At 36.4% G+C, this 15048-nt stretch overlaps 1 protein-coding gene across 2 annotated transcripts in view; it reads left to right on the top strand.

The window, feature by feature from the left end:
* BANP (BTG3 associated nuclear protein) overlaps positions 1–15048 on the top strand; it is a 168635-nt gene that overhangs the window by 43771 nt on the left and 109816 nt on the right. For both annotated transcript variants that reach the window (XM_068956003.1, XM_068956002.1), the window contains exon 7: positions 13281–13520. In XM_068956003.1, coding sequence (XP_068812104.1) covers positions 13281–13520 — 240 coding nt within the window. The remainder of the gene's footprint in view (positions 1–13280; positions 13521–15048) is intronic.

Raw genomic sequence — 15048 nt, 5'->3', positions numbered from 1 at the left:
ATTAGAGAAGACTGCTTGCTTAGAAGGAATGTTAAACTAGCATGTCACAGAAATTAAATTATTAATAAAGGAAGTGATGAAGAATAATAATAGGTCTGTTGTGCACATTCATTTTCTTCAGCAGTAAAAGACAAAAGTTAGAGCACTCTTCAGCTTGCTTTTACATTCTGTGAAAGAATTCTGAATGACTTTGTGTTGCCCAAAGGAATCTCGAATGGTCGCAAGAGGGGACAAAATGGCACACTTCAGCCTTGCACGCTGAGACTAAACAGCAGTTTTTCAACATGACTCTGGTTTGTTGTCTTGTATCCAGAAGGCAAAATTGAACCATGTTTATAGTTTGGCTTTAGATGACTTTGAATGTGGCGTTGACCTGTGGATACTCTCAGAATTCAGTTAACAGTTTTATACAAATGCGTAGTTTGCTCTCTGTTAGCTCTTTTCAGAGAACATTTAGTCCCGTGTCATAGTTTAAAAAAATCTTAATTACCTTTCTATTCTTGAAAACCAATTATTAGAAAAGGATGCAAGCCAATTCCCGGTTCCAAAAAAACCTCTAGAATAAGGGGTACGTTTGTGCTTGCTGAACGTTGTGACTTCATTCCATCCCCAGCTGTATATTATTTTGGCATGTGCAGTAAGTCACGTTCTGTATTTTCTCTGAAGAACAGTGACTTGATTCTTCCTTTTACCTTTCAGAAAATCCAAAATATTCATCTGTTTCAGAGATGCAGTTAGTGGCCTGAAGAGTTTTGATTGTAAAGATGTAGTATTTATGAACACAAGGCATCAAAAGCTATTGAACCTCTAATTTTTGTGTCAAATTCTACTTCAGAATTTGACATTCTGTTTTTATATGGGGGTGACAGTGGAAATATTGACACCTTATGTGTTAGTGGAACCGCAGTTACAAAGCTGAGGTTCATGAAACAGTCTTGCACAATCGGAGATAAAGCGCAATAGGAATAGGATTGGCCAGGACTGAAATCCCAGTATAAATTCAAATTGAAATTGGCTAAAGGGCTGACTTACAGGAACATGATAGCGACTTACTGGTTTTATTAATGTCATATTTTTGGCATAGCAAATATCAAGGGCGTTCTTATTCAGCCAACTAAGAAATCATTTTTCCTTTAACTTGTAATCTTATTGCATAGATATTAATAACTGTCAATGATTAGTCTGTTGTTTTGAGTGCATATGCCAGAAAGAGTGTCTTTTGTATTGAAGTTTGTTGCAGCCCAAGTAGAGCTCTAGGGGAAATTGAGAAGACTGATTGGTATGGATGTATAAACAGTAGTATAAGCTTATAACCAAGCACTTTAGATTGAAAATTGTTTTTTAGGGGTGGAGGATGAATTTATATTAAGATCAAAGCTCTGTTTCATCAAACTTCTCTTTTGAAGAAATGCCTTCCTCCAGAAACACTATTTGAAGAAATTGGATGCCACCGATTCTCTCAGTGTTGGAATGGGAGAGAGCATGAACCCAACGTTGAACCTTCAGTTTCTGGAGAGGTGTGAACTGCAGCTGTCATTTAAATCCTAAGTAAAAATGTAAAAATTTTGTTCCAACATACCCTTCCATGGTAGAAGGAGATATAGTTGCGCAGTAACTTTGTTTGGCGTTGCTGGCTGATTCCTGCAGCTGATAATGCTGCCCCTATTGCTAGACCTAAAGGTGGTGTGATGTGGCTTTAGAAACAGGCTACTGAATGAAGAAGCGCAGGTGTGACCCACCATTTAGACCTACCGCCAGTGAAAGCCTCAGGTAATCTGAACTCACATTTCGGTATGACTGAAAAAGCAGGAAGGTCTTAAGACAAAAAATGTACAACCTACCAAATGAAACTGTAGCCAAGTTTCGCTATTCTGGTAATTTAAACTGCTCAAGCTGTACTGAAGTGTTAGTTTTAAGTTCCATCTGTAAGGTCTTTTTGACTTAATTATCACCCACCTCTTTTCTCTCTATTTTACTGATTTAAGAAAAAATCCCCTCCTTATATTTTAACATGACATATTAATAACATTACAAAATTGGGAGATTTGTCTTCCATTTCACTGAGGGCCATTGGTTTAAACTAAAGATCTTTTTGTTGGGTAGTTATCTTAGTTATAATCTTTGCTAAGAAGTTATGGATTGAAATACAAGTTCTGATGGGTATTTTCACATCATAGGGCATAAGAATAGTCTTCTAGAGACTGAAATGACTTGGGAGTAATAAATTTCATTTTGATATTACTGATTAAGCACTGTGGTACCGAGTAGATAGTTCATGAAGCAGCCCCTTCCGTTGCTACGTTAAATTTCAGTAGAGAGTAACAGAAAACAACTTCAGGAGAGCTACTCTGATTAAAATGAACTAAGTTGCCAGTTGTGTTGCCTAACTGTTCTTATTCACAGTCCACTTAATAACTAAATAAAAAAAATCCCAAGCCTAATTAACTTTTCTGTTTCTCTCCCTTGTCATTTGAAACATCAAAGTTTTATAAATAAATTATGTATGGTGGTAGTAGAAATCTCTCTGGAGTGTCCATCTGGAAATATACCTTCATATTTTCATAAATCTGTTTGTTTTTTTTTTTTCTTTCTTTCTGAAGTGTGACTTTTAGAAATTTGAAGTACCCAACTCTTCCCATCTGTTTTAGAGGTCTTTTGTGTAGTAGTCATTCTCTGAACATGTCTGTTTTAGTAGAAATGTTTTCTGGAGTAGGAATGTTTCCCAGACGTGAATTATAGCATGACATGTCAAACTTTTAAACAAAGCATTTTGTCATGCCAGTATTTATCAATTTGGATAGTGGATGGTTTTCCTAAAAGAAAACAAGGGATGAACGAAAACAACATCAATAAAATGAAAACCAATGTTTTTGCTACGTTCTGCTCAGGTACTGTGTACTTTTCTTTAGTCTGGAGGAAACCTGTATTTAAAAATAACTATAGGGAACTTTTTCTTTTTTATTGTCCTTATTTTTTTTCCCCCCTCAGCTTGGATTAAAAACCTTTCACGTTTAATGGAATAAAGGGCAAGCATTTTATGACTAAGATTTATTTAAAGTAAATGTTAACAATTCGTAGGTGTATTTTTGCTCTTTCTTGTTACAGTCCAGTTAATTTGGGCGTGAATCTGTTTTTACTGTAGTTTTGGAGAAGAGCATATTCTCATTTTAAAAGCAGTCATGACATGTTTTTTTCTTGAACTCTCTAAAGGGGCTCAAAAACCATGAGTAACTGATTAATGGAGAACATTTTAAGAACTTTGTCATTTAAGTCTTACGTCTGTGTGCACGTCACTTTTTGTAATAAACTGTAATAGACCTTCAGGAGCTGTGACATAAAACTTGTTTGCCTGTTTGTGTTTATGGGGTTCCAGTTGCTGTATTTTAAAAGGGTTAGGATGCACTGACTTTTATCCAGCTGTTTCCCCCGATAGCAGTGGAGTTGATATTTCTCTCTGGTAAATTGAAAGTGTGCTGAATTGTGTGACTTAGCGTTGCTAGCGCAGGCTCCCTCCAACTTTGCACGATTCACTGCTTGTGGAAAACAAAGTTAGCAGAGGAAGAGACTCTGGTACAATTTTGGGTTGGAGAGCCATTAAGATTTATATTCTAAATGTGCTGAAATTTAATTTTTCAAATAGTTTCATGGGAGTTTGTCATGTGCCTAAATGATGTGATGGCATCATTCTGCTATTTTCCTCTGCAGTTTTCAGGTATTACACTACTTTGAAATGAGAGGGTGGCAAATAAAAGAAAAAGTTTAAGTTATTAGTTATTTTGAGAGATACTGCTCTTCTGTGCTTCCTGGAGTTCTTTCTTGTACATTTATGAAGGTCTGTACAGACCCTGAACTGGATCTCGCCAAACTAAAAATGCCACAGCTGATATCTACCATCCTTCTTGCATACAAATCATTTTACGAATTGGTTCTTTAGGCTTTCATATCTCTGAGAGTATCAGTCCTAGTTGATTACATAGTAAGTAAGGCCTCATGTACAATCTCTGTTCATGATAATTTTCATCCTAATACTGTTGTGTTCTTTTGGATTTTGTCCTCCGCTGCAGAAACAAATACTCTGAAGAGCATTAGTTCCTCATTAGTTTTAAATTACAGAAGTTTTACAGCTACGTTATTCGGTACCTATCTTGTTTTCTGATTTTAATGAATTCTCTAGTGCTGGTATGTGACAGTAATCCTGTCAAGGATTGGTTTTCAATTGACTAAGCTATAACCCAGCAACGGTATGTACTTTCACTCTCACCACAAATCTGTTAAAAAAATATTCTGATTTTCTCAAATGTGTTTGTCTAAACTTTTTAACTGAAGAAAAGAGTGTCAGCGTTAGATGAGGAAAGAGTAAGTTTGAGAAGTGTGAACAAATCATTTTTGGTAAGAATGGTGAGTGATTTTTCCAAGGGACCAATATTTAGAAGGAGCCTTTTATATTCTTAATAGATACCATCTGAGATGCAACCTTCCACATTGAAAATAACACTTTCTTGTTGAGGTTCCAGTCCATCTTATTTCCTGTAAGGCCTCATCTCTGGCCTTATATTCGGAAAGCTGTTGCAAATACTGTTTTCCTAACCCTGTCATCTTCTCCTGGCATCCATTCCCTTGCTCCAGGGCATCATGGTTATGAAGGAAGACCACCTCTTTTGGGTTTAACCCTCCTTTGTCATTTCCCTGTCGCTATTCAGAATTGCTCTTGCTTCCTTAGCTGGAGATGCCAGTTTTCCTGCGCTTGTGATATTTTGACAGACTTCTGTCCTTTCTTCCACTTCCTTTTGGAGGAGTTCCTGATAACTATGCATATTGGCACCTCATGCGTTCTCATCCATTGAAATTATCCATAAAGTTGTATTTTCATGCGATGTTTACAGAAAGTTCAGCAATGATTAAGATACCACCGTGCTGATACCTCTCTCTCTTTTGTTGATGCCTGCCATTTCTTTGTTTTTCTCTACCTACCCATCTGTTTGTAACCCACCTACTGTCTCCTGCCTTATTTTTGAAGTTTAAGCTTTCTGGGCATGGAACTTGTATTTGTTCTGTACTAACATATTACCTTCCACAGCACTTGATCCTGATTTAGAACAGAGTTTAGATGCAATCATAGTTACAAAGTAATTGCATTAGTGGTTCACTGAGATTGCGGTATAAAGTATATCATTTACTTATTGTTATTGTAGGATCTGAGGCTAGATGAGATTTTTAGTGGTAGAGCTTCAGTGATCAGTGTTGCAAAGTGAAGCCATAATTATCTTGAATTAAGGTATGATTGCTTCTCTTCCGGTAACACAGTACGAAATGGACAAGTGCTTCTTATGTGCTGAAAGTATTTGTAGTTCTCTTTGGTATCTGTAGGAGTGTTTTTCATGTTGGAATCTTTAGGGAATATTGATAAGGATCTGTATCGTGTGGTGCAGGTTGCACCTGCAGTGTGTGCAGAGCTCTTAAGCCACAGCTATCTAATTATCAGAAAAAAAAAAGGATATTCAACAGCATGAACTTAAAACTATTTTCTTAAGTGCTTATTTGAGAGGATAGGAATGCTGTATCACTTTAAATGTTTTGACAGTAATGTATTTTTTTTTTTTGAATTATGGAAGAGAGGGCTATTGAGTTTTCTTTCCTTGATCAGTAATTTGCTTTTAGATTTTGTTTGGTACAGCTGTTTCTCCAAAATACTTTCTAATAAATGCTGGTGTGTCACAACTCAGCAAACTTCAGTTCACTTAAGTGTGTAATACTCATTGTTTATGCTTCTTAAATTTATAGCAGTCAGAAATGGGGCTACTACTTATTTGTAATTTCTCAGTTATTGAGTAAAGTGCTCGTTTTCATGCATAAACGATCAGACTAAAGTTCATAAAGAACTTTTTTTAAATCCTGAGATTTTTCTGAATAGCACTTCAGAACTTTACGCTGTTAAGTACTGTGTTACTAAGAAATATGTGCAAAGAGCAAAAATGAAAAAATGGATAATGTGCAAGAATATTTCTACTAATTTTTTCAATAAATTAGGTTTACTGTGATCGGACACTTCTGTGTTTCCTCTGAAGGTATTGACTTTTACTTTGAAAAGTTTTACAAAAAATTCCTCTTCAAAATTTCACATTAGAATATTGATAAAAACAATTTATTCTTTTTATGCAGCTCATTAATGGAAAAAATCGTGCTTAACTTAAAAGGCATCTGTAATTTAGCTCAAATTTTTAATATTTATGGTTCAGCTCAAATTTTTAATATTTATGATTCAGCTACAGAACAAGCTCTCTAAAGCGCTGCGGTTATTCTGTACTCACACGCTTATTTCCAGGAGTTGTGATGAGAGCACTGTTTTGGTTAACACTGATGTATTGCTTTTAAGATAAAAGAGACTTCTTGGGTACTGAATGTTATCATAATGCATTTCTGTATATGGTAACATTTAAAATATTTAATCTGTGACCCACTATACAAAGACGAGCACATGTTCCAAAAACATTAATGCACATTATGTTATCCTTTTAAATTTGTTTCTTTGACAATAGAATTAATGTCCTATTTTTAATATGGAAGAAAAAAACAAAGCATGACCTTCCTAGCATAAGAATGCCCCGATTGTAAGCTGACTTAAAAGCAGATCTTTTTTTAAATCTTGAAGCTAAGGCCAAGGCTTTGAAATTGCTAAGAAACACACTGTCCTTAGTATCTCCTGCATATGCGAAATACTCTTAAGCAGAGCTTCTTGAAAGCTGTTTTTAAGTGATAAAATAAAATTAGCTAATTCAGGATTTGATTCAGTGAACTTTATACTTCATACACTGACATATGATGCTTTGGCACCAAATATAATCATTTTGCATTATATCTACTTCCTCTACGTTCCTTTTCTACTTCATTTTAGGACTATCCAAAAATTAGAATTAGAAATGTAAACACTCATTAATTTGGAGAAGATAACGAAAAGCTGGTCTACTATAATGTGTTAACTTAAAGATGAATATCTTTTTTCCCAAAGAAAACTGTTTAATCACCAAATATCTCTGCATCTTTGCATCTGAGACAGTAGTTTTAGTATTTTAGTATAAATAGAGCTCAGAATTTGTTTTGCAAGTCTGAACCAAGTACCTTTCTGTAAGTGACCCAGTCAGAGTCAGATTTATCAGTCCTCAGGATTTTCAGTTCACTGTAAGATTAAATCCCTCATCACTTGCAGCAATTTTGCTCTTCCTGCCAAGCTCCTTATGACCAGATAGAGACAGAACTAACTTTTGTACATAGCAACTTTTCTTTCTTTTGTACATTAAAACGGTGCTGTACTGCAGTTCACGTGAAGGTACTGATCAGACTTCAAGAACTTCAGTGACTGATTAAAGCCAAAGAAAACTACAGAAATTGAATTGCATTCACAGATCTCTATGCTAAATTCTTTAAAAAAAAAAAAAAAGTTTGTTTATTTGTTTTATTATAAGGAAAGAACAAACGAGCGATGGTCTCTTTTAGGCGTCTCTCACAATGACGTTTATAAGAAATCAACACTGGTCCACTGTATAAAGTTGAATATACGTGGTGTGCTGTACAAATAAGCAATAAATAGGTATTCCCTGTTAATTCATGGACACATGTTCTTTCTTGCGGTATGTGGTGTATCACAGAAAATAATTGAAGAAAAGATGAGTGCGGTATATATTTTCAGACTCATGGTATAGTATACGGGCCCTCTAACAGTAAGAGGGAGGGTTAACTGCTGTATTGTGGGACTACCTAGCTGTTAGTCAAATCCTTTGTGCCATCCAAAGGTTAAACAGAGCAAGAGGTTCAACTGGCCATCTTTCTTTTTGGTGCCTGTGGAGATGAAACATTTTTCTCCCCAAGAAAAATCAGGTGGAAAACTCCAGTTCTATATCCTGGGTTTCGGGTCTGTGCGGGGGTGTTTCCTTGCCAGAACTCCCAGCACCTTAACTGCTTTTTTGTGATGAAAGTAGTTTTTAGTGAGTATAGCTTTAAAACTAGTTCTTTAAAATGTCTTTTATTATAAGGTTTGTATCACATATCTAGAGCTGGATGTTAACATACTGCATGCTTTTCACTTTGTTGTTTAAACCTGGTTTGCGCTGTTCAGTGATTGCTGGTTAATAAAGTCTGCACTCAGTAGTCTCTGTCTAATAATCACTACCCTTGTGAACCCTTGCAGGGGCAAAGGGCTCAGGCTAATTGACAAAAGTTTATTTAAAAAAAAAAAAAAAGTTCAATCTCCAACACATCAGCCAAAGTATTATTTAATTTCTTTAGAAACAGGGGTTTATTTATATAGGTTAGGAATTGGTTTATTTTCATAAGGTTAATTCAACTTTCTGTCTTTGTGCTGCTGCTACCAGTCATTTTCACGTGCTGGAAATGCCAGATTTGCACCCAACTTTATTAGTAAAATAAACCCAACTGCTCTGAACAATGGCACATGTTAATTCAAGTATTTGTGCAGGCAGGTGTTTCATTTTATTTTTCTTTGTTTTAAGGGATGATTGACAGCGCCTAGCGAGAGACTGGAACCCAGCTTTGCTTGTAGTCTTACTGCTAATGCTCATATGTCAAACCACCTAAGGGAGGGTGTCCCAGTGGAGCGCAGTGAGTAACAGTTAGGGGTCTGCTTCCTCCCTGGGCAGGAAGACACACACATACATCAAGAGTGTATTCGAGTGAAGCTGAAAACTACAGTGACTTTTGTCTGGTTTTTGTTCTCTTGACATAGGTTTTCCTGATATTAAGCTTAAAGCTCCTGCGTGCAGTTTCCATAGTGATGTGTGTTTGCTGAGCAGCCCCAGGTTCCTTTTCTCCCACGTGCTTGCTGAGACTGTTATGTTCTCTGGTCACAGTGGAGTGGTCAGCTGCACTGGGAGATAAAAGAAATGAACTTAATACAGTGGAAAAAGATTTGAAAACAGCAGTGAAAAGCAAACTAGTTGCGGATTCACTGGAATGGAGATAAAGGCAAATTTTCTGATCTTGGAAAAAACAGTGAAGAGGAGCTACAAATTTAGATTGTCATTGAAATGAGCTCCTGAGTGCAGAGAGCAAATCAGATAAAAATGTTTGGCATAAAGAAATGCAAGGGAGTACCTTTCCACATAGCACGCAGTCACAGTTTAACTCCTTTCCGGAGTGTGTTTTGGATGCCAGAGTTAAAATTGAACAAAAGGGTAGTCAGACACATTAATGAAAGAAAAGTCAGGGCTACTAGACCAAAAAGGTATGTTTAGACTGAGGTGCAGATGAGTGTCTTTGTTTATGCTTGTTTTTATTTTTTAAGTGTTTGTTTGCCTGTATGCTTCTTCCCCAGCACTGCACACGTTGTTTGTCTTTTGGCAGCCTTTAAGGACTAGAAGAAGCTAAACTGCTGTGTAGGGTTGGTTGTACGGTGCCTAGTGGAGAGCTGACTTGGTATCTGGCTATTACAAAGCATGTACTAAATAACCTGACTCACCTGGGTGTTACATGTAATGCATAAAAAATTATTAGAGATAGTGTAAAAGGATGCTTGAGTGCTAGAAGCTTCAACGAACTCTAGATTTTCATCGAACTCTACCTGTTTCTCCTTCCTGATTCAGTCTCTTTTCTCCCATCCCACTCCATTTGTTTAGAGCAGTCCTGCCTCCCTCGGAACTGGCTCTGTACTTCCTCTTTTCACTGTGGTGTTTTTTGTTGTTGTTTTTGTGGTTTTTTTGTGCCAGTCACATTGCATTTACTGTATGCAAAGTGACAGATGTGCTGGCAGGTTGATATGAATAATAATATTTTTGTATACAATAAACAGCAGTGCAGCCTTTGTGTCCTGAAGTTGATGTGTAGATGTTAGTCCCTACCTGTGACACAGCAGTCATATGCATGCACTTAACATTAGGCGTGCAAGTTCCATGTAATGCAAAACAATCATAAAGCAAAGTCCGTGAATCTCAGATTTTGGGGCTTGGGCAAAATTGTTTGTATATGTTTATGTGGCCTAAAATGTATTTGTAGGGGGGAGGTGGGCTGAAGGCTGTGTGTGTACATATAGTAATTGGTGGGTGTTTTAGGTACCATATATGAATACATATTTAGGGAAGATATGATAGTGTGAAATGAAAAAAAGCAATATAATAAGGTAGTAATGTTTCACATTCTTAATACACCTGAAATGTCATTTTATGTTATCGTGCATGGGAATTTCTGTTTAAAAAAAAGTCTGTCTTCATTTTTTAAAAAGAAGAACATGGTGCAAGGTAAGCAGGAAAGAAACAATCGAAATGAAGAGAAGAACAAAACAAAACCCAGAACACCTAGATAACCTTCCCCCTCAAACCTGTAAAATCTTAAGTGAACAGTTCAGTTTGAACATTCTTTTAGTCATCTTTCTAAGCAGTGCCAAGACTGGGGAAGAAATATTAGTCATTCATATTAATTTAGGATTTAGACTGCCTCTCAAATTTACAAATGCTATTCACTATTATTATTGTTATGTGCACAAAAAAATTAGCTATGTGTTTTTTTATTTTTTAACATTGATTTCAGTTTAATTTCGGGGTAAGTGCTGGACTGATTTCAACACCATGTGCTCTAAAATGGTTGAGCAAACTACAAAGTTTTCTTCAGCTGTTGGATTAAAGGGAGCCTGACACTTTGAGGCAATTCTCTTTCAGGTTTTTGAGTGTTCTACGTCTTTTCCCGGTCCCATATGTATATTCTATTCAGATGTAAGAGTCTGTAGATAATTTCTTAAGTAGCAGAGAATATTTTGGTGGTTCTATTTTCACAGTACCTACCTATTACTTACAGGGAGGGAATCAGGGGAGGATGGATTAGATAGAGGAAAGCTGGTTATTTCAGTGAAGAAATTAAAATAATTTTTATGTTGGGCTCTTCTAAACCACCAGTTTCTCATCACCATCAGCATTTTGGTACCTTTTCCAGGTGTCTATCAGTTTGACAGGAAGGATTTCATTTCAAAGACTACACAGTAATGTAGGGAGATGAAATAACATGGCACATTCAAGCTGGTTTAGTTTGAACTGAATTGAAGAACTGTTGTAAACGTTTGAGTAGAAACGTAGAAAAGCCATCGGGAGTTCCACACGGCCATTTTTTCTGTAATGAATTTCATGTTTAGCTATTTGTATTTCAGCTGCAGGATATAGAAGCAGGAAGAGTTTTCTATTGAAGTTTTTAAAGCAGGGTGAAAAAGCAAGAGATAATTTCATGCAGGGCTTGTGTTCATAGGTCAGAATAACAAGATAGTGTCTTTCTCTAAGCTGTTAGCAATAAAAGTACAGTTGCATGTGGTAAAAACAGTATGTTCTGGACTTGGTGCCAGTAAAAGACTTGATTATTTTGCAAATGGAAAAAATCTTTGGTTCAGTTCATGGACGTTGATAGAATTTGTTAGACAAGAGAGCAGATGAACCGTAAATGCAAGTAGCTTCTATGTCTATTAGTAATTGTTTGAACTGGTATGGCAGGAAAATTTTGATAGGATATAGAAACATTTATTCAAGCTTATTAAATTGTTTCTGAAAAACTTGCACGTCTGTCCAATGACATCTTTTACTTTGCCAGCTCTGTCTTAATTTTTATAGAACAGCCAATTTGTCTTTAGTAACCGAATGTTTTTTTTCCCCAATAACGGTAACCAGACTTGTGGTGAGGCCAGAAACAGTAGCATTCAAAACAGTTCGTAATTAATCCGAACCACCTTTTTTGTAGATGGAACATGGTAGTGTGAGCAGAAAGCAGCTAGCATGCTTTATTACACAGTTTTGGGTAAAAAGTAAGGTACAGGTAAAAGCATAAAAAAAATTCATGTGTATTAAAAATATATTCAGAACAGGGCATTAAGGTCAGATTTCAGTGGAAAAAGAAGTGTAAGGGACTAGCTGTTTTATGTGTGTGTGTGTGTGTGTATATATATATATATATATATATATATGTCAATGCTAATTTATTCTTTTCCTACAAACTGTTATAGTTGATTATCTGATACTTGTAATGCTATATCAATATTGCATAATCTAACAGTTTTTCATACTGTTATTATGCATTGCAATAAACTTGCATCTGTTGTACACAGTATCACTCAACCCAAAGGTCATATCAGACGGGTGTTCTTTACTGTTTGAGTTGCTTTTATATGTTACATTTTATTGCATGCCTTTGACTTATAATCTAGTAAAATGCAGGCTGCTTAACCAATGCCAGTACTTGAAAATAAAGGTGCTGCTTACACAGAGGTCCTGTCCTATTCAAAATGAAAAGTGCTCGTCCATGAGAACTCTGTCATTCTATTTGATGAACAGAGTGGTTAGGAGAAACAGGAATCTGTGACTTGGCATATACCGTAAAGCTCCATTATATAGGCATTTCTTCAAAGATATATCATATAATGGAAAGATTTCTTTTTTTTTTTTTTTCTTAAAAACCATTCTGAAGGTATGTGAAACAAGCAGTAAAATACTAGACAACTCTAGCATGGTAGGTTTGAGTGACTCCTAAGTCAGGAGGTGTTGTGTTTTCGCTTTAGAAAGCTGAGCAAACATAGAAATCAAATGCAAATGGTCTGTGTCCGTCAACATTGAAATAGTAGAATGGACATTGTTCTTTCCAGTTCCTGTTAGCCTTGTCAAGATTTGTATTGGAAATCTCATTTTTATGTGGAATGAGTTTCATCCAAAGTCCTGTATGGCATCCTCCACTCCGTTTGTGGTTGGTCTCCCTTCTGAGCTCTGTTCAAGGTTCTGGTTAGCCTTGAATCCACAGACTTTTGGTAGCGCCAACAAAGATGAGTTTCCACTGAGGGCTTAGCAATTCTCATTTTAAAATGAGTCATTTTTTTTTCCTAAGTGAGAGGCTGGAGCAAAATCAAAGATCTTCTGGAGGTATGCACACACATTTATTTATATATATATAGGTGTGTATATGTGTGTCTTGTCAAAGAATGAGAACGTTCTTAATAAATGTTCTCTTTCAGTCCTTGACCTCTAGTAGTGACACTTTAAAAAGATATCTCATTTAGAGTCGGGCATCTGAACTAATTCTACCAACACACGTAGGCCAGAACATAGCTGTTAATGGTAATAATGTTTGGCCACTATTGATATGTATTTAAGAACTTTTCTGAGCCTGTCATTCTAAATTTGAAAGATGCTTATGGAGACTATGAAGAAAATTGGAAGAGCTCATGATATCTTAAGAAATTTTAAATATAACTTAAACCTGACTGTTTCATTCTGTGCCATGATTAGAATTTCCACAATCTCTGTTTTTAGAGGATTACCCCAATGGGACATGGCTCGGAGATGAAAATAATCCTGAAATGCGAGTCCGTTGCCCCATCACTCCTGCTGATATGCTGCACATCAGCACGAACTGCCGCACAGCCGAGAAGATGGCGCTGACATTGCTGGATTATCTTTTCCATCGGGAAATTCAAGCCATCTCCAACCTTTCAGGACAGGGGAAGCATGGGAAGAAGCAGCTTGATCCTCTCATGATTTATGGAATTCGCTGTAAGTATAGTATTGGAACTTCTGAACTTATACTGTGTAGATAAGGCAGGAACTGTCTGCTACTTCAGGTCTAACTATACATGATTTAGCGAAGCTTTCCTACGGGGAAGGAATCTCTCTCACCCTCCTTTCCCCTGGTTGGGGAACAAAAAAAAAAAAAAAAACAAACCACTGGTAATAGACTATATATTGTATGAATAGAACTGGTGAATTGTACTGCATATGCATGGCCTGTAAGCTGTTGTTCCTGTTATACTCTCTTGACTCCATGGCTTCATTTCATCGGCATCTTGCTATCCTCATAAGCCCTGCAATTATCTAATTGTATTTTGGACCTCATAGTGTTGGATATTGATTACCCTCAAAAGAAATGAAATGAAAATGGGTCTCAAGCTGCTGATCTGAAAGCCATCTCTCTATCCTTGAAATATGAGTAGTTGCCTGGTGATCCCATTTTGCTTCCTGTAGGAACATTGTTCAAATATAAATGCGTATGTACTAGTGTGCAGGTTACCCTGAGTAATTCCTCTTTTCCTTTCGTCATTTTGAAATTATATTTTTCAAGATAATTAAAACATTTTCATTGAAGCAACTCTGAGGGGATGGAAATTTGTTCTAGGCATGTGCTGTATACATAATTGTGATAAATAATTGTGAATAATTGTAATACTTCACAAGCTTCACTGGTTTTTTAATATCTGTGCTTGAAATGTTACGCTGCCTTAAAATGCAAATATACCTGAAACGTTTTTTTAGTTACGATTGGAACAGACATCTTTACTTATCCTATGTATTACTGTATACGGGTTTTTAGTTTAGGAGCTGCTATAAGCACTCTAATACGACAGGAGTCAAATGCCTTGCTGTCCTCTCTGATGACAAACTAAATTAATTCTGGGATGAGAAGTTAAAAGCAGACTCAGAAATGTGTTCGCTTTGCTAAAATATGTCTTGCCCTGAGGTCTGATCCCATTTCAAGTGCAATGGAAGTCTTATATTTTCCCTCTGAGAAGTACTCTCTACTTTGCAGCTCCTGCCTATTTTAAATGGAACTATTTTAAACGGGACTACTGAACAGGAGTGGCTCCAAAGAACATAAAAATATCCTCTGTAAGAGTATTTAAGTGACTGCACATCCTAAAAGGAGGCAGACTAAAAACTTCTGCTATTCTCGATGCTCATTCTATCAGAAATCTCTGACAACCCTAGCAGCAAAGGTGAACAGTTGTTATGTGAGAAGATCCATGCTGTAAGCAGGGATACATGGCAGTAGTCAGGAGACAGGTGTGGTCAGTTTGTGAAAAATAAGTGCAAACAATACTGCCTCCTTTCCTTCACAGTGAGTGGAAGCCTGGTGATACAGAATGGGAACACGTGGGAGCGTGGCTTGTGTTGACCTTTTGTATCATGGCTGATTTCCATACATTCTCTCCTGTGGTTTGCAGAGTATTAATATTTTGAATTAATATTTAAATTTTGAGTTTACTTTTAAGCTCATGGAAACACTGAATGCAACACTTACAATTTT

This window comes from Struthio camelus, chromosome 10, assembly GCF_040807025.1.
Source record: "Struthio camelus isolate bStrCam1 chromosome 10, bStrCam1.hap1, whole genome shotgun sequence".
Lineage (NCBI taxonomy): Eukaryota > Metazoa > Chordata > Aves > Struthioniformes > Struthionidae > Struthio > Struthio camelus.
The sequence above is the reverse complement of the archived record's forward strand: the minus strand, read 5'-3'. Positions and strand labels throughout refer to the sequence as shown.